The sequence below is a fragment of the Camarhynchus parvulus genome, chromosome 5 (assembly GCF_901933205.1).
Source record: "Camarhynchus parvulus chromosome 5, STF_HiC, whole genome shotgun sequence".
Lineage (NCBI taxonomy): Eukaryota > Metazoa > Chordata > Aves > Passeriformes > Thraupidae > Camarhynchus > Camarhynchus parvulus.
This window is the reverse complement of record NC_044575.1, coordinates 47074468-47094293: the sequence shown is the minus strand read 5'-3', so window position 1 is coordinate 47094293 and position 19826 is coordinate 47074468. Positions and strand designations below refer to the sequence as shown.

At 35.2% G+C, this 19826-nt stretch overlaps 1 protein-coding gene across 4 annotated transcripts in view; it reads left to right on the top strand.

Annotated features, from left to right (window-relative positions):
- The window catches only part of DICER1 (dicer 1, ribonuclease III), a 63207-nt gene that overhangs the window by 13418 nt on the left and 29963 nt on the right, over nucleotides 1-19826 (top strand). For 2 of the 4 annotated variants that reach the window (XM_030950164.1, XM_030950161.1), the window contains exons 2-10: nucleotides 3108-3173; nucleotides 4114-4212; nucleotides 11524-11716; nucleotides 12622-12784; nucleotides 13201-13331; nucleotides 14216-14350; nucleotides 15087-15247; nucleotides 16453-16621; nucleotides 18708-19180. In XM_030950164.1, the coding sequence (XP_030806024.1) occupies nucleotides 11573-11716; nucleotides 12622-12784; nucleotides 13201-13331; nucleotides 14216-14350; nucleotides 15087-15247; nucleotides 16453-16621; nucleotides 18708-19180 (1376 nt within the window). In that variant the 5' untranslated portion in view covers nucleotides 3108-3173; nucleotides 4114-4212; nucleotides 11524-11572. Of the gene's footprint in view, nucleotides 1-1810; nucleotides 3174-4113; nucleotides 4213-11523; nucleotides 11717-12621; nucleotides 12785-13200; nucleotides 13332-14215; nucleotides 14351-15086; nucleotides 15248-16452; nucleotides 16622-18707; nucleotides 19181-19826 lie in introns of those variants that run through there. The other 2 variants (XM_030950165.1, XM_030950162.1) reach the window with 2 other exon arrangements.

The following is a 19826-nucleotide window of genomic DNA, read 5'->3' as shown; positions in this document are numbered from 1 at the left end:
TCACAGCTTGCCCCCAAATTGGGGAAGAGAGAAATCCCTGCTTTAATGTCTGCTTAATTGCCTTCCTGTAGAAAGACATAAGTGCCTGAAAAGCTTGAACATAACCTTTAAATTAACTAAATCATCACAAGTAAATAATTTGGTACCCAAGTAAATGAGCAAATGATAAATAAATTCACAGATCTGGTCAGTTATCCCTACTTGTGATACTGATATTATAGTTACCCATAAATTAGAATCTACACATCAAGCTGCAATTTTCCAGTGCAGCAAAAACCCCTCAAATATGTGGCATAATTTAATTCTAATTGCTGTTAAAACCAATAAATGTGTTTCAGTGTGTTTGTATAGTTCAGATTTTTTTATATTTAGAGAGGTGTGCGTCCTGAATATAATTTTTTCCTGACTTCCATGAAGGCTTAGGTCCTTGGATGTCAAAGAATATTTTGCTTTCAAATTAATCTGTGGCAGTAGGGAGTTTGTACAATGGTTTCTGATGTAACTTTATTTTTTGTACCATAATAAATCAAAGAAAAATAGTTGAAATATTAAGTTGCTGGAATAACAAAAGGAAGAAAAGGATAAGTCCTGTTCTGTAGTCACCCCTTCCCCCCTACCCTCAGCAACCAACTGTGATTATAGAGGCAGGATGCTAGCCCAGCTGTACTTTTTCTCCTTATTAATAAATGAAGTTTTTACCTTACCCCCTAAAGATCATGCAGGACTTTGTTCCTGCTGGAATTCAGTTGTATTTGCCTAAGAATTATTCACTAAATAAACCATGTGATTTTAAGACTCCAGTTGCACAGAACTAACTACAAAATAACTTCATTTTCAAGTTGTTAACAGTCTCCATAATGACTTAATTGCTCTTGGTACTAGTTGTTTAATTTCAAATTGTGAAAGATGTTGAAGAGCAAGACCATGGATAGTCTTTCAGATTCAGCCTGTTGCTTATAGAGTGACAGCAAGTGTTGCCCTGTAAACTTCAGTTATCCTTTTTCTGACCATCCTTTTTTAATAGCAAGTTAGGTATCATATGAATGTGATTATTTTCAAGGACTGAATTACAACCCATGAAATAAGAATAAAACCTGTTGATATATTCTGTATTCTCTGATATTTTTGGATACTTGGTTTTTGCATTAGTAGTGTTCCAGTAGGAAATAGCCAAATTACTTGAATATCTTGGCTGAGATTTGCAGACGTAACTTGTGGTTGCTTGCAGTTTTCTAGAGCACTGGAGATTTGCACAAGTGCCTGCTGTGTCACTTCTTGGATGCTTCTCTTGATGTCTTTATAGGAACTGATTTTTTTTTAATGTTAATGCTTTGAGTATTTATGTTTGTGGTGTGTTTCAGAGGAGTGTCTGCTTATCTTAGAACTCTTTCCTTCTACCTGTTGATAAAATACGTGAATGTTGAGCTCTTAAAATAAAAGATGACATATAAAAAATGGGAAGCCTTGCTATTTCACAGAAGACATTGACATTGCTAAAAATTAGGTGTCTAAAATGTCACTAATTTTTCCTTTTTGTGTTTTTTGCTTTTTTTTAACAAGATTCCCAGAAACTATAGAGCAAAATTAAACACACACATATATGTATGTATATATATGTATGTGTATATATATAATTTATATATTATAAAAATTATAGATAAAACATTATACATATAATATATTATTAATATATATTATATAGTAATTCTATGTTATAATAATATAGAATTACATATAGTAAAATGATATACAAATATTATATATAAATTATACATAATATATAATTTCTTTTTTATGCGGTATGAAGTACTTTGCCGGCTGTGGCTGCAGCAGGGGGGATGTTGAGCGGCGGGCAGCCCCGGCGGTGCCGCTGTCCCTGGGGCAGGTGCCCGTGGCCCGCCGGGGAAGGATCGCACCCGGCTTTGTCTGGGTGGGTCCAGCAGCGCCATTGAGATGTTAATGTGATAGACGCGGCTGTTTTGTGCTAGACCTTGACTGCATCCCAGGAATGTGGCCTGTCTGGTTTTAGGTTGGCATTCAAACGCCTGCTGGAACTCCTGCCCGCCGATCCATTGGTTGGAGCCCAGGTCTTTGGCTTCCGTGTGCCGAAGGAAGCGGTTGTGCGGGTGGAGAATGAGATTTATATTCTTTTCTGGTTCTCAGATCTTACCTGCTGGTCTCTGTGTTTTGTGTTTGCCGTCTGCGATTTGGCAGTAAAGTAAATTTGCTCTGTTAAGCCACACATGCGGCAGTAGCTTTACTGACAAGGGTTGAACCTTTCTTTCTGTTCGTGTTTGCTTTTTGTTGGGGTGTCCAAATGCTGCATTGTTCCCTTCAGCTTTTCTTGCAGATATATAGAGAGTGGAGTATATTTCTATATTTTTACCGTGAATGTGGCAGTTTTCTGTTGTTAGGTTATTTTCTGGTTCAGTGGAATATGTATATTCTGGTTCATGTTTAGAGGCAGTCAATAAATGAATAACCTAGACATAACAGGAACATGCTATAATAAATCTAAGTTCTACTTACTACATCTTAGAAGCAATTTGCTGTATTTTTTGCTGAAAAGTTATATTTATGTATGCTGCAAGCACAAATTTTAAATGTAGCCCAGGGAATTCATTTTTTGTCAGTCTGTTTTGTACATGAATGCAGTATCCATCAGATTTTTGGTGCTGCATTCCTTTTGTATTCTTGTAAAATAAAATAGTAGCTGTTTACTTTGTTTTCTGGAAAAACATATATTTTTTCAGATGTCTCTCTTAAATGTGTTGAATAATAATTTTCTTCTGGATTTCCCTACTGTGTTAGGTGAAACATGCATGGAGCACGGGGGTGAAAAGTGTGAATCTAATTGGCCTTAGCTAGCAATTACTTCAGCAGATAAAACAAAACATGCAGATATCTCCTGAGCACTTAAGGCTGATCTTTCAGACACAGACTGTATCCCTGGCTAGAAAGGGGCATATGATAATTAGATTTTGAAGGACCATGTGCTCTTGCTACAGACCTAAATATTAAGATGCAAGAAAGCAGACTACCACATGGCACAGTTGATTTTAATGACAGTTCATGGTAAAACGCTCTCTCTTTATGTTACCTTTTAGGTTACCTAGGGTGAAACAAAATTACAGGATTGGAGACTCTGGAAAATCTCAGCATCAGCGTTTGAGGTAAAAATGAACATGCTGAACTAATCTTGGGAGTGTCCTCTTTGTTAACTTTATGGAATTGCTTGGAGGAGAAATTTTCATCAAGATCCATTTTGTGTTTAAGTTTTCAGTGTTGATTTTAAAAAATTTGGCTTCACAATCTCTCTTTAGGTCTGGCAAAACTCACACTTTCAGGTGTATGTATTGCGCAATTTCTTTAAATTTTTAGCTTTAAGAACACTCTAGATCTGCTGAAATATGCTATTTTTGCTTTACATTCTAGTTTTACATATGTGTATATATATATAATATGTTCAGTATAAATATATAATATTTGTGTTTGGCTAATATATCTAGAAATTCACTGTCATGAATTTGTCTTTCTGAATTTGTCTTTCTGAATCTTTCTGAATTTTACTTCTATGGTTAAATCACCATCTTAAGTGCACAGTATTTTTTCTTTTACTAAAAAGACTGGTGTACACCAAGAGAAATGGTTGCTGCTTTTTCATGAGTTGACTGTATTTCTTCCAGTTTTAAATGTAAGCATTTTAAAGAAGCTTGAACTCTGATTTTTTTAATGTCTTAACTCAAAGTGAAAATACATGTGGATGGAAAAAGCAGTACAATTATACAAACATAGCAAAATGGTATCACTCTACTCATGTATTTTTCACAGGAGCTAGTAATTAATGAAAGTAACCTGGAAATAGGACTGGGGAAGTATGTGCACATTTAAACTTAATTATCTATTAAATTTTAAGTTCTGATAGTAAACTAAAATAATTCATGTTCAGAGTGAACCTTAGTGGTTTGTTTCTGTCAGCAAGTTGTGTTGTAGGCTCAACACATATACATATTTTTAAGCAACTGAATTAACCACAATTAATCTTGCTATTGTAGTTCCCTTTTCAAATAATTTTTATAGTTCATAGGTTTATTCTTATTTTTTTTTTAATAGTCAAGGCTTACAAATTATGTGATTACTCTACAAGCTGATATCATGATGTCAAAATGCAGTTCAGGAAGCATAAACACAGAGACTGCGGAAATTAAAACGGTAAGACTGTGCTTTGTGGTATGGGAGAAGCAGATTTTGATGTATCACTGCCCTGTGTTCTCCTGGTTTGTATTTAAAGATGCTTCAGAACCATAGAGTAAAGTAACTTCCATATGTGAGTTTATAGAACTTGACTGAATTTCTTTGGAAAGAAAAATGAAAGTAGCTACTTCATTTTATTAGTAGAAGCTTAGATGTTTAGCATTAAATTCTTGCCCTGATACTTCTTATGAAGCTGAATATGATTAGAAATCTATTCAGTTTTTTATAAGGATGTGTGTGTGCTTTTCTTGTGGATCTTATATTCCAGTGCGGTTGTGTTGGTGAAATGTGATCAGTTTAAAAAAAAAAGAGTTGGCACAAGGGGTTAGAATTAGAATTGAATTCATATGTTGTTCCAGATAGGAGATAGAAAGTAAATGGTAAGGAAAATATGTGACAGGTAAATTAAGGTCTTAGTTTCAATAGTATGCTTCAGTTTGAAATATGAGTGCAGCAAAAATAGGGAAAGAGGGTATCTGATTAAAACTACATAGCAGAAAAATGTGCTTTGATAACATAGGGAAGACAGAAATGTGTTTAGTTCAGCTGTGCTCACCTTGCCTTGAATCTTAGATCCATATACTTCACGTTTTATCTTTTGTCATCTGTGTTGGGGAGGTGAAAGGAGTCTTCATAGCGCTGGTTCTACGCTGCTGATTAAGCAACTGCATAGTCAGGATTGTTGCACTGGCCTTGTACACATCATTTTAAAAAATGAAAGTTGTTCCAGAATCTGGCTGCAGGACTGTATTCTTTCAAGCCGAAACATCCCCTTTCTGAATGTTTATTCTGAGTGCCTCATGCGCTGGTATCACTAGAGATGTGCTACAAAACTGATTTTTGTTTTTACATTGTATTGCTTTACATGTAAATGCCCTGCAGCCTGTGTGTGTTATGCTGATAAATATTGGCATAATCCTTTTGCATTTGTGCAGCAGCACAACTTCTATGTGAATGCTGACTTTCTGGCTCTGTTGGTTGAGGTGGACTGATCGCAACACAAAGTGTTCATTGGGCTTTTGCCCCAAGTCCAGGTTTGGTCATACTGAACACTTCATGAAGGACTTAAGGGGTTTTCTGAGTCTGCTAAGTGTCATGTTGTACTCAATTTCTCTCCTACAAGCAGACATTTAGGAGGTGTCTGCCAGGAATTTCACCTGTTAACTGTTGCACTGCTTGTAGAAGTGCTTCAGAATCAGCTCATCCAAATGTAGAGCCTCAATTTAACTTTTGTTTTAATAAGCTCTGTAATGAAATTTTTCCTGGACAACAGAAAGCAGCTCTTGTTGTGCTGGTATGCCTTGGTAGGCTATTAAAGACCAATGTGTCACTGGTTATGTATCAGAAGAATAGAAAAAATAGAATTCTTGCAGTCAAAATGAATATTCACAAAGTATATTTCTGATTGTGCTAGGGAAACCAGTGAGATGATCCTTAAAGGAATACTTATATTTGAGTTTTGTAAGTGTCTATGCATTCCCTTCTTGGAAAGGAGCATATCTAAAATACATTCGGTTTTTTTTTTCATTTAAGAATATTGTAAGACCAAATGTAAAAATTGCTGTTAGGCAATGCATGGGATAAAGATCTTTGAAGGATGAGAGAGAAAGAATGTCTCATAAGATACATTCTGTGTTAAAGAGAGCACAATACAAAAGAGATTCCTGATTCATCTTACTGAGTAATATTGACAGTTGTTTGATATTTGAGTTGTGGGCTTTTTTTTTGGCATATAAAACTGAGGGTGCTTGGTTTGGGATTTTCAAGTTCTCTTAAGAGAACTGAAGTTGCAGGAGTAATATTAACAAAATAAGCTTCTTTTTTGGAAGAAGTAATGTGCTCTTCTGGGCTGTCACTGAAAAAGTCAAATCCTTTTAAAAAGTACATTTCTTTTGAAAAAAAGCTTAGAAACCAGACAACATAGAAATATTGCAAGTTCACCAGTTCTTGCCTGTGAATGCTTACAGTGTAAGTTGGTATGGAACATTCTTAGTGACATTTTACATTTTGTATATTAACATTTATATTCATTTTCTTCTCTGTATTTTGTATTTGTAGTATTTTACATTTTTTTCTTTTTATTTGGTCCTTCTTTACCCAAGTAAGAATTCTCTGTGTTAGATCATTCAGCAAGTTAATATTTCATGTAGCACTTGAAGAGTCTGAATGCAGTTTCTATGTTCAAGTGTTCATGTAAGAGACTTTTCAAGCAGCAAGGTTCTATTAATATCTTTTTTAAAATTGTGGTTTAGAGTAAGTGGATTATTTTTACCTCTTGAGGCTAACTTGTTTTGGATGATGCTGAGGGTGTTTTTAGAGGATAAATTAGAGATTCCAGGACAAAGATGAAATTCTAAAGCATCAGAAATAATGTTTGTATCACAAGGATTATATTAGGTACAAATTTACAAATCAGTATAGAAAGCAAATTAAATACACTGCAAATGGCAGTAAGAAATTTTTGTTGTTAATTGGAGATGATTATCATTTTATAATCATTAAGTTGTGAATACAGCACAAAGTATGCTCACAAATGGTGGTAAAAACTTGAAAGTTGCATCCCCAGGACAATAGTCTCTTCTCTGTGCACCTCAGTGCCATTCCATAAGTGTTTTAAACTGGCCTCCAAGCATGACTGGATCCAGGATGTCTCATTGCAGGTGAAGCCTCTGGTTGGTTTGGCTTCTATTCCCTAGTGCAGTAAACCTTGAATGAAACCTTTTGTGTGCCAGGGGATGGCTTCAAATTGGATTTAGTCATGTGACTGAAAAGTCTACCCCACAGTTCCAGATTTATTGAAGACTGGAAAAAATGCTATTGTATGTTGTTGACTTCATTTCCAACATTGTATATTTTTCTGAAAAACAGTTCTTTAAATGATGGAATAAGGGGTTAATTTTGGCTCTGCAGTTCACGATCTGTTCACATAAATGTGCTTTAAAATAAGGTTGTGTATTCTGCTCTTAAAACTGTCAAGATTGGTGGCCATGAAACTAGAACTTTCTCTATTATTTAAGTAGAGCAAATAAGCTTGAGCCTTATCCAGCTTCCATAACTAGTCTAGAGGCACGGGAAGTATGATTTGTTTCAGGTGTTTCTCGCTCCAAGTTCAACTTCAGCAAGTTCTTACAATTTCTTGTTCTGTCAGATTTCAAAATAATGCAGTGAGCAAAGATGGAACATCTTGAAAAGTATCTTTATTACCCAGCACTGGCTGAGCAGGACTAGTTTGGCTTTTTGTTATCCTTCACTGTTAGCTAGTTTCAGTTAGCTCATGTTCAGTTTTCTGTCCATAGATTCTGAACATATGTGCTTGCATCTCAAATGTTTTCAATTTAAAATCTGTTCTTCAAGTAGATGTGCGCTTTCCCTTTTTATTTCTAGATGATCCTGTTCAGCTTTTCTTTTATTGAAGAACTTAATTTTTTTCCTTGCTATTGAAATAGAGACTCTAGAATGATACAGTTACTGCATTATTCTGGCTTACTCCCATAATAATGTTGACGTTGATCTTGTCAGATGTTATATACTTCCAATACAAATCATAGAAATGAGGACCAGAACTAGGAAATCTTAGTATAGCAGAAAGAAACATTGATTTGGGTGGATAACTTTTTCTTTTTACCTGACTTTGCTTAAATTCCCTATCTCTATATGTTCTTTCAAATATGTTGTGACTCATGCAAGCTCAGCCCAGGTATGATTTCAACACAATGCTGTTTTGGTACACAGAAACCTAAGTAGTAGTTTAGAGTATATGTTGTTTCACATCTTTCCAGATAATGCTGGAGCCATAGGTAAGCATAAATCCTCTTGCTTCTTACAGCAGGGTAGCTGAACTGGTATCACTGTTACTAGGTGCATAGCAAAAGAAGTGAATTACTTGTAATATTGGATCCTGTACTTGTTTCTTATTAGCAGCCTTTTAAAAAAGGTTGGTTTTCTCTCCTTAATTCCCTTCTGGTATTGTGATATAGCTATTTTATATGTTCCAAAAGTTGTATTTATCATTTGAAAAAGAAACACATGACAGAGGGAGCAGAAAACAAAGAGGAGGAGCTGCTCATCCAAAGTGATTTATAAATAACTGAAGTGGCTGGGCTTGTGTACAAGAATGATTGAGGAATCAGCTTCAGCTTTTACTATGGAAAATGTTTGGATATTTTTTCCCTGGTCCGTTCTAGCAATTATTATAACAGTGAGGTCTTATTTTAAACAAAGCAAACATTAGTTGTTTTTCACCAGTTACTCTGTGCAAGTAGAGAAGCATGATTTACTGTAGTCACGCAAAAGACCTTTGTGTTCTTCAAACACTGCAGGGGTTTGAACTGTATGGTCTTTAAGGTTCAACCCAAACTATTCTATGATTCTAAGGATGTTTTTGTCTGTGTTACCAACTCATGCTTCCACTCACTGGAATACAAAAAGAGGAGCTAGATATATTAAAGAGAGCTTCATCTGTAAGCTTGGAGAAGGGAATGTTGGGGGGACGACACCTTTCCCTGTTTTTTCTCCCTTCTCCCCTGTTCTCCTGCACCTAAGCTCAGTTCATACAAAAGCTTCACTAAAGTTAGTAGTACCCAGTGTCTTCTGATGTTTTCTGCTGGCGTCTGCAGAAGACTCTGTGTCTTGCTACTGTCCTTGCCACGTGACTGATTTAATCTATCAGTCACATACTGATAAACATCAAGTACATTTGATGTGTGAGCGCTCAGTAGATCAGAATGTCAAGGATGATCAGATTGCTACATGCAGCTGTATAACACCTAAACCATTCTATGATGACTGTATCTTTCCTGCCAGGTGTATCCTATGAGCCAAAGCTTTTGAGTCCTAGTGGAGGAACAGCCACTAGTTCCAAGGAGAGAATGAACCAAAACATCTTTAGTTGTGCCAGATTAGAACACTTTATAAAACTATTGCTATAGTTGCATTGTTAGAACCTGCATGTGCTTGTATGCATTCTTTGGAATGTATAGAAACAATTTAAGAATCTACAGGAGCCTTTTTTTTGTATTACAACTGAAATGAATAATGACATAATACTGATTTTGTGGTTTGTGTAGACTGTTTTCCTTTATTTACAGCTAAATAAAGCAATATTGATTCATTTTAACTGTTTAGGTAATCTGAAATACTTGGGCTCAAATGGTAGCTTACATTACAGGAGTAAAAAGTAAATGAGAAGGTTGCTATGAATTTGGAGATCATCCTAAAGCAACTGAAAAAACATCAAATGTCAGGCATGTTCTTTACTATGTCCTGTGGAAATGCCTATTTGTTCTTTTGAGTGTTTTTAGGATTTTAAAGCATCTTCTCACTATGACAGTTTTGATGACACCCAAATAAAAATATCAGCCAATATTCTAGTGGTATCAACACACTTTGTATATTAAAGAGGAACATTTTGGATGGAGGGGGAAGTATGTTTATTGCTGATCCTAAATTCAAGAAGTTACATGTATCCTTTTCACTAAGTAGCATTTACTACTGGATGTTTGTCTACAAAAGATAAATATGTTTTTACAATGGAACTGTGTGTATAATGTTATTTCAGCTTAACCACACTGTCCATCAGGGCTTCCCCTGCCACTTAAATGAATTGAGACAAAGCTTTATCTGACCACTTACTGTAAAGTGAAATTACTTCTGACTGAAGGAGGAGTGATCATGTAGTTCAATGTATTGCCTTCTCTTTATTTTACAATGTTTACCTGAGATGGAAAGTGAGGTCATTAGTTTAATCTCTTTTTTTAAGGCTTCCTATAATTATTTAATGCTAGTTTAATATCAGTGTCTGGACATGGTCCAGATTATAATATTTAATTTAAAAATATTAACAAATAACAGAACAACAGTGTTATGAATACTTCTCTTAATTACAGAATTACATAATTACTAGGGTTGGAAGGGACCTCTGGAAATCTAGTGAGTGTCCCATTTTTTATTTATTTGTACTGCTTTCTTTTTTTACTCTCTCTTCAGTTATTTCTGATAACCATTACTGGTTCTCTCTCAGATAGTGTATTATACTTCTCTTATTTATTTTTATTCCTTACTGCACGTCTGCAAAACTTTAGCAACTTTCCTATTTGTATAGAAAAGCAAGAACATTTCAATGCAATAAAATGAAAATTAGCTTTTCCTCATGCCTTTTTAATGAATTATTAAATAGTAATGCATCATCAATTTTATGCATTTCTCAACCCATACTGATGCTAAAATTAATATAGAGCTTGTAGAAATTTTGAGGAAAACTAACTTTTGAAGATACTGTTTTTTAACAGGGTATGTATCCAGTTTAAGGAGGAAGTATTCAAAATTTCTTAGATTTCACATAGTATTTTTCTGTATACTTCAGCAATATTTTTGTATATCATCAGGCCATAATCACTTTCCCAGGCTAAAGGTTTTTATGTTGTGGGGTTTGTTTGTTTGTTTTACTTGGCAATTTTTTTGTTTAGTCTTGTTTGTTGTAACCTTGATAATTCCTGACAAATAGCAGATGTTTTTAGCACACACAAACACACCCTGATGATGAGGACTTCATAGCCTCAGTGGGAAAGTGTTCTGCAGTGCTCAGTTGTCATGAAGCTCTGAATGCTTTGTTTATGAATTACAGTGTTTTATGGAAGTTGGTGGTTAACCTGGTAAGGATTCCATTCTCTGTTAGTCTGTACCAGAGTCATCAGCAGTTATCTATAATGCTTCTGCCAGTTCTTAAAAAGATAATCTAATCAGAATCTGATGATTTGAAAATACTGACATTCTTGTGTAGTTTCTGTTCTTGTCCTAGCAATTAGAATAAAATTCCTGTGTATTTAAACCTTTAATTTGTCAAAGGCCTTTTTGGTTGGAAAGAAAAATGGAAAATTTGATACATGTGCCTGTGCTGTAAATTTTAGTGTTTTTCTTTCCTGAAATAAAGCTAAGACAGCTTTACTTTTTAAAGCTTAAATTTAAAATTAAATTCTGTCAGACCATAAATGGAACTTCATATTAAAATTTATGCATGTAAATCCAAATGCCTGTAATGAGCATTGTCCTGTAAAGTACAGCTCCTTTTGAATTTCTGGGGTACTTTGATAAGCACACATCTTCAAGTGAAGAAGTGCCTGTAAATTTAAAATTAACATCTTCTGCTGAAAATAGTATGAGAAGAAACACTTCTGTAAGTAAAATCAAGTAATATCCTTTTCTTGATAAAAATTTTGTCGTATTGCTTGAGATTGTGAGTGTATCTAATACCATTTCATTTTGTTCTCATAGTAGGCTGTGCTGGAGCAAAAATGCAATGAAAGAAACACTGGATGAATGAATGAAAAGCCCTGCTTTGCAATCCCTCAGCATGGCAGGACTGCAGCTCATGACCCCTGCTTCCTCCCCAATGGGTCCATTTTTTGGACTACCATGGCAACAAGAAGCAATTCATGATAACATTTACACGCCAAGAAAATATCAGGTACTAGTGGTAGTACTAATACAGTAACATCAAGAAAAGTACAATTAAATCCGTTAATTAATGGAAAAAGAACAAGAGCAGGTGGAGAATGTGCTGTGATGCACACTGTCAGGATGTGCCTCTTTCAGCTCCACCTGTTGGGAGCTAATTCTTTAGTTTGGCTTTGTTTGACATTTGTTATATCCCCCTTCCCTCTTCTAAGTTTGCTCTAATGAGCAGAACAGCTTTTAAGCTGAGTGTTCTGCCATTCTCTGCAGAATGCTGCTGGGGACAAATAAACTGTGCCTCTCAATTCTGTGCATACATCATGTCTCCTTCCATCTCTCACTTTGTCTTCCACATGGTATACTGATTTTGATTTTTGGTTCACATCCTGGTCAAAGCAGCCCTCTCAAGTCAGAGACCCCATCAGGATACTCTGATTTTTCACTTTAAGGAAAACTGAGTTCTAGAATACCAGTTCTCGTTGCACTGCATAGGTGCCCAGAAGCATTTTTTTAGCATTACTGAGAAACTCGGATCACCTTCAGCTAGTCTGCTTGCTTATTGGGCTGAATTGATGTGTGCAATTGGATTTAAAAGCTGTCGTTTCTTTCTTCATACCATGTATGTAGTGGCAGAATCATCTATTGAAAAGGTACATTCAGAAAGCTACCTGAGAGCAGATTGTGGTACTGAAGGATTTTAGATTTAAAAGCTGAGCTATATATAGTGTGTTAATATTTTTGAAGGATTGTGAGAACACATTGTTATGAAAGAGACCTGTTAATTACATGGCATGTGACAGATTTCAAGTGATACTATTGACTTGTACTTGTCTATAGTTTATTTATCACTTCTGTTATTTTTTGTCAGCTTTTTTATTGCATTACTGCAAGTAAGGACATTCTTATTTTTTAACCTAGGTTGAACTGCTTGAAGCAGCTTTGGATCATAATACAATAGTCTGCTTAAACACTGGCTCAGGGAAGACTTTTATTGCAGTACTACTCACTAAAGAACTGTCCTATCAGATCAGGGGAGATTTCAACAAAAATGGAAAAAGAACTGTGTTCTTGGTCAACTCGGGTAAGGGGAAATGTTCCTAAACACACTGCTATTACTTCCGTGGAATATTCTGTAACAGAAGTTCTTTGAAAGCAAAGTTGGAAGAAACTTCTTTGTAAAGCCTTCAACAGCAAGGATGTGATGCATTTCATCTTTTGTTTCCATTGTCTGTTTAATGTAATCTGTTTATATATATCTAACATGTTCTGTTTTCTAATTTAAAGTTAAGACATTGAATCTGAAGTGCAATTTAGTTAGCACTCTGTTTCCTTGATGTGGTTCTGCATAGAGGCAGTTGCCATGTACACACGGTGTAACATTAGTCTAAGCTAAAGAACACATTATGAAATGTGGTGCTAGGTTATATGACACACATTTTATAAATTGAAGTATGAGCATACCTTTATTTAAATGAGATTTATTTTTTCTTTCTTAAGCGAATCAAGTTGCTCAACAAGTGTCAGCTGTCAGGACACATTCAGACCTTAAAGTGGGAGAGTATTCGAGTTTGGAGATAACTGAATCATGGACAAAAGAGAAATGGAGTCAGGAATTCTCTAAGCATCAGGTAATGTATTAAGTAAAAACTGTAAGGAAAGCATACAGAGAGTTAGGTTGGATCAAAAGTGATTCCTTCCAATTATGCATTCAGTCTTTTTTAAAAAGAAATCGAGCATATTGGTAATATTTGTATGTTAATTTTGAGGCAAATATTTGTAGGTGTTTTCAGGTTGTTTTTAAAAAGCCATCCTCTAAGTCCTTTGTTTTCAATCGCCCTGACTTGCAGAAGAAATTTTGAGTGTGTATACCGTACTTTAAATGCTATTAAAATTTTATTAAATGTTAGGGTTTGGGGGTTTACTTTCTGGTGATTCTTTATGGAATATGTCTGAGGAACTCTGACAGAAGAAAGTGTTACTATACTTAGTGAAGTTCAAAGTGAGTGTAAAAACTTCATAATTTTAGCAACAAACTCAATTTTTATGTGTTAGTGTACAAGAAATAAGTTTTTCTTTAAAAAGAATTCTGATAATTTCCTGCTTATGTTACAGCTGCAAATAGTTAAGAGCTTATGAAGAACTATTATTCTTGCTGGAGACATGATGATGGGACACATATAAGGGCACTAACTTAATTTATTAGGAATATTTAATGACACCTGTTCTGTGTGGTCTGGTTGCTGTTGAGATTGTCTGTTGTATTCATTTTTTAACTAGGCATGTGCCTGTAGAGATACAGACAAATACATAAATACACCTCCATTCAGAGAGATGGCTTTCTCCAGTAGAGGACATTTTAGTCTCTCTTGTCCTTACCTGGTGTAGGTGTATCAATAGGCATTGGTGTTTGCCAATGCTGCCTCACAAGACCTGCAGAAAACAATTCCTCCTTCACCTGACCTCTGATAGCTTGTACTTTTCTTGTACTGACATTTTTTTCCTTTCAATCCAGGTTCTGGTTATGACATGTCATGTTGCTTTGACTGTTTTGAGAAATGAGTATTTATCCCTGTCAAATATTAATCTTCTGGTGTTTGATGAGTGCCATCTTGCAATCCAGGATCATCCATACCGTGAGATTATGAAGGTGCATTTATTGCATGAATGTTTAATATACTTGGTTGATGAAGAAAAGTGAGTGGGAGAGCTGGAGAATTGGAAACCAAAAAAAGATATTAGTAGAACCAATGTTAGCATGTTCCTGGGACTGTGAAATTACTGTATTAAGACTTCAGTGATACTGTATGGTAGAAGAATAATGTATTTACTGTATTTTACCATGGGGACTAAAGACAAATCTGTCTTTAACAGAGAAGCTAAATTTATTGAATTAGGGGAATTTTTAAAATTCATCAATGAAATATTTGAGTTAGGGAATGAGATATGCTAATCAATTTTTATTATTTTTAAAAATGCTGATCTCTAAAGGTGTTACTGGGAGTCTTTCCAGAATATTATTGGCTTCATGTTCTTTTTGGCTTATAAGTGAGAGATACCTGCATAATAAGTATCTTTCCAAATCTCTTTTCAAATGTATGTGCCTTTTTATATGGTGTGGAAGTATTATGTTATGTATTGTAGGTATGACAAGAGTATTCTGTTTAATGCTAACTGTTTCCATTTCTCCATGTTGTAAATACTTACCTTTAAATGTGATGGCTGTTTAACTTCCAGTCAGTAGAACAGAAAATGTTAATTTAATGTTTGGTTCCGTTTGCAACACCTGCTATTGAAATAAAAGTTTCCAGCCTAAGCATCATAAATTTGCAGGTAGATTAACAGCATACCTTTTGTAAATAGTTTAATTTGATTTTATTTCACAGATCTGTGAGGATTATCCATCATGTCCTCGAATTTTGGGATTAACAGCTTCCATTTTAAATGGGAAATGTGATCCTGCTGAGTTAGAGGAGAAGATCCAGAAACTGGAGAAAATTTTGAAGAGCAATGCTGAAACTGCAACTGATTTGGTGGTCTTGGACAGGTGTGTTTTAAAATGATTGTGGGTAAATTGATGCTTGCATTTTCGTTTTGGATAGAGGAGTAAACCAGTAGCAGTATTTAGTCTCCTAAATTTTAGAAAAGTTTGTGTGTATATGATGCTGATATTCCATTTAGGACTTTTGAGTATAAAGGCTGATTCGCCTTGGTAGGGAGAGATTTTCTTTTGTTAAAAAACAAAACAAAAGATAAAACAGAACAGATCCTCTAACAAAAAAACCCAACCCAAAACAACAAAAAAAACCCCTCAATACACCACCGAGCTAAAAACCTGACATTTCATGAAATACTTCTGAACTTTTAAAATGCACTCTTTTGTGTGGAGTGTAACTGTTTCACGCCCAGTGTATGCCATAGTGTCACTATTTAGGAAAATGTGGCAGCATCCCCAGTACAATGTGCTCTTGATGCAAGAGAAGTTACCTTTTTTTTTTTTCTTTCCCTCAAATGCATAGCCCGGGTTTTAAAGGCTAATGAAAGATAGAGGGAGAGGAAGTAATAAATACTTAAATAACAGAGCAAGTGAGTTACAGAATCTAGAATCCTGTGAGTGTTGTTTAAACTAAAGGTGATGATAATGCAACAACTTGTTGTAGGGGAAAGTAGGGTGAAATGGTTGCTATGTAGCATGTTTTCTCCTACCACCTGTACTGTATTGTTGAGTTTCAAATAAATGTTAAAAAGTTATCGAACAGGTGTTTTGTCCATGCATAAATGTTTTAAATGCATTTTTTTGAACTTGTCTGAACCATTTCCTTTTAAGAATTTTCCCTTGCTGCCATTCAAGAATAATTACTTTACTTGTGTAAATGTGTTTAGAGACATAAATTTACTTTATGTAGATTGGTTTTCTTTTGTAGAGCAAGAGAATGCACTATTGAAAAACAAATGAAGATATTGATGAAGTAATTAGAATTTGCTTAAATTTTCCAGTATTTGAAATGAGAATAGCGAGATTAGCCTTCTTTTTAGGAGTGTATTAGAACAGTATCTAGTCAGTATTTTGGGAGGTGGAGGTTTTTCTGAAGTGTTTAACTGTATAATTTTTAATAATTATTGATTCATGGTGGGGAAAGAAATGTTCTTGAATACATGTCATGTTGCTGTTGAGTGTGCTGTATAACCTGAAGAGCTGAAATAGCTCTGCTTTCAGAAGCTGTGTTTAACTTGATCTTTGCCCTCATTAAGATATACTTCTCAGCCATGTGAGATTGTTGTAGACTGTGGACCATATACTGACAAAAGTGGGTTGTATGGAAGATTATTAAAGGAATTGGATGAAGCACTTGCTTTTCTGAATGACTGCAACATATCTGTACATTCAAAAGAAAGAGATTCTACCTTAATTTCTAAGCAGGTAAGGATATCAAGAAATTTGAGAAACCTGGGAATAGAAATCGTACTACTGTTTATCTTTGCCATGTATGTTACATAACTGAAACCTCCTTAGCTAGCCATTCTTGATTATCTGAAGCAAAAAGACTTCTGATTTTTGTGTTCATTAGCATGCAGTTGTTGCCATAAATAAGTGGGGCTTCAATGTCAGGCATTGATTAGAATTCCATTTAGTTTGAGATTCAGATTTGCTTAAAGCATTAAAACAATTCTACACCCTGATGTTCTAGGTCCTTAGTTCTGAAGTCAAGAATTTGACATTTTCACAGTCTCCTATGACCTTTGAACCATTCAGTACATAAGAGGAAATAAGGCTTCAGGAAGAATTTAGACTGTTCCCTGTTGTATTAAAAGTTGGTAAAGGAAGAATTTAGGTAAAAATTCCAGCCAGAGATGTACAGTGTCTGTAATTTATCTTAGAACAATGTTGAACTAGTGTCACACCTTGCTGGAACAGAATTTGAATCTCAAGTCTTGCTTGACTTTCTCTGTGTTTGCCCGTGTGGTGTCCTGACCTTTTGCAGAGGATGATCCAGAAGGTATGGAGTGTTTAGCAGGGACCTCTTGCACGGGGGGCCCAGGTACCCTTTTTAACCCTGCCTGGCCTTCCTGGTTTGGAATTGCCTGCTAAATTACAACTATGTAGGGATGTAAGTCTTTGAACAAGAAGTCAGTAATGGGTCACTACTGTGGCTATTCCTGTAATAGTCCATTAGAAATTTGGAGAATGTATTTCTTTCTTCAGCCCAAAATATTCCAGTTTCCATTAGCATTCTCAGAAAGTGAGGACTCTGACACTGTCTATAAAATATTATTTGTGCCAGAAGGAAAGATGGTACATAAGGCAGCCTGTCACAGTGCATGGGAATTTGAAGTCCTGGTTACTTTTGTGCTAAACTATAATAGGCTAAAATACATAAGGAATGCTGGCTGGAGGCAATCTTCATGACTTGCCGAGTCCAGAAGAGTGGATTAACTGCTCTGCATCTAAAGCTTGTAACCCTCTGTGCTTGTTTTAAAACCAGGAGCTCTCTGGAAGATGGAGACATCCATATTAAGAAAAGAAGCAAGTTTCAGACTGAGGTGCTTTATGTCTTGGCAGTGTAGAGTATCAAACCTCTGTATTGCAGTCACAACTAGTCTAGATAGTTTTGCCCTTAAGTCTTAGGACTAATAAACTCCACAGAGGATAGGATAGCATCAAGAGGATGATAGCCTGTTCTTTATTTCCTCACAGAAGGGAAGAAGGAAGAGAAATTAAAGCAGCAGCTGAACCAGTGTCCTGTTATGGTACCATTGTAGTTCTTCTGGTACAATATAGGGCATCCAAACAATAAGTCCTTTTAATAGTGTTATCTGTGTACCCCATTTCTGAATTCCTAGTTTATTGTCTGACAACTTCACTCTTCTGGAGGAAACAAGTTCTCATAAGATAAGATTATGATGGTATTCTACTGCCTACTCTGTTTTCTATGAATGGGATATGGTTTTCTCTTTTTACTATTCCACCCACACGTACAAACCACTGTGCTCTGTTTTTCCTAGGCCAGACTTCTTAAGGCTACCTTAAGGCCACTGTGCAAATTTCTGGTTATATATTTCTGAAACCCTGCCAGCTGTCAGTAGTAAATAAAGTATAAATGCCCAGTAAACTGTTTATTAGTTCTGTGTTATGTAGTAAAGATAAGAATTTTTGTTTTGTTTATCTAGCTGCTTCAAAAAGCATTCTTCTTTTTATTATAAATTTCAAATTGCAGTTCTACAAAATGACAAAATTTTGATTAGGTTTGGGGTTTTTTGGAGATTTGGAAATGTACAGTTTGAAGTTGATTGGTAATAATTTAAGTGGGGGGAACTTGCTGCATTAGAAACACCAAATTTCCCAAGGTCATCTAAATAAGAAAAACAGACTTCTGCATTTTGTTTAAGTAGAAAAATTGCCATAATCCTTACAAAGACTGTGCTGTAAGAGAAAAAAAGCCCATAGTCTTAAATGAATAGTTCATGAATGTACTTTTTGAACTGATACTTCAATTCATTTGTTGTAGATATTGTCAGACTGTCGAGCTGTGTTGGTTGTTCTGGGACCGTGGTGTGCAGATAAGGTAGCTGGGATGATGGTGAGAGAGCTGCAGAAGTATATCAAACATGAACAAGAGGAGCTGCACAGGAAATTTTTATTGTTTACAGACACTTTCCTAAGGAAAATACATGCACTCTGTGAAGAGCACTTCTCGCCTGCCTCACTTGACCTGAAGTTTGTGACCCCAAAAGTAATAAAGCTGCTTGAAATCTTGCGCAAATACAAACCATATGAACGGCAGCAGTTTGAAAGTGTTGAATGGTATAACAATAGGAATCAGGATAATTACGTATCTTGGAGTGATTCTGAAGATGATGATGAGGATGAAGAAATTGAGGAGAAAGAGAAGCCAGAGACTAATTTCCCATCTCCCTTTACTAATATTTTATGTGGAATTATTTTTGTGGAAAGAAGATACACAGCAGTTGTTCTAAATAGGTAAAGCTTTTTATTAAACAAAATATATATATTCTGAAGGAAAAAGGCAGACTTAGCTGCCAGGATGTTAATATCATGAATATATGTAGGGAATTTCTTTGTATTTTAAGAACTCTCTTCATAAAGTTGGTTTAGGAGATCATACAGAATATTTCTAAAGCATATGAGAAGAGTGTATGTCTTTGAAAGTTGTACTCAAGGACTTGTTTCAGACCTGAGTTTTTGATTCCTTTTAGAAGGCAAATTGTTAAATACTGTACTAAAACTGTAAAATAAGCATATACTGATTTGTTGTAATTGGTCTTTAGATTTATATTTTCAATGGATGTTGAAAACTTCTCTAGCCTACTGAGTTCAATACTTCTGGAAATCTCACCATTACCCTACTAAATCACAATATTATATGATCCAAGTCTAGAGAAAATCAAATTTACCCTTGGACACATATCTCTCAAGATTTACCAGTACTGCTTTCACAGTTGATGTTTATAAAGCACTTTCGTAGTCAAACACTGAGTGCTTTCTTAAAGTCTCTACCAAGAAAAATATGAATGTGGGAGTATTTGCCAACTGGCAATATTGTAGTTCTTTATCAGTTCCTATTCTTGAATATGATACATGTTAGTTATGTATAGCACTTAATTGT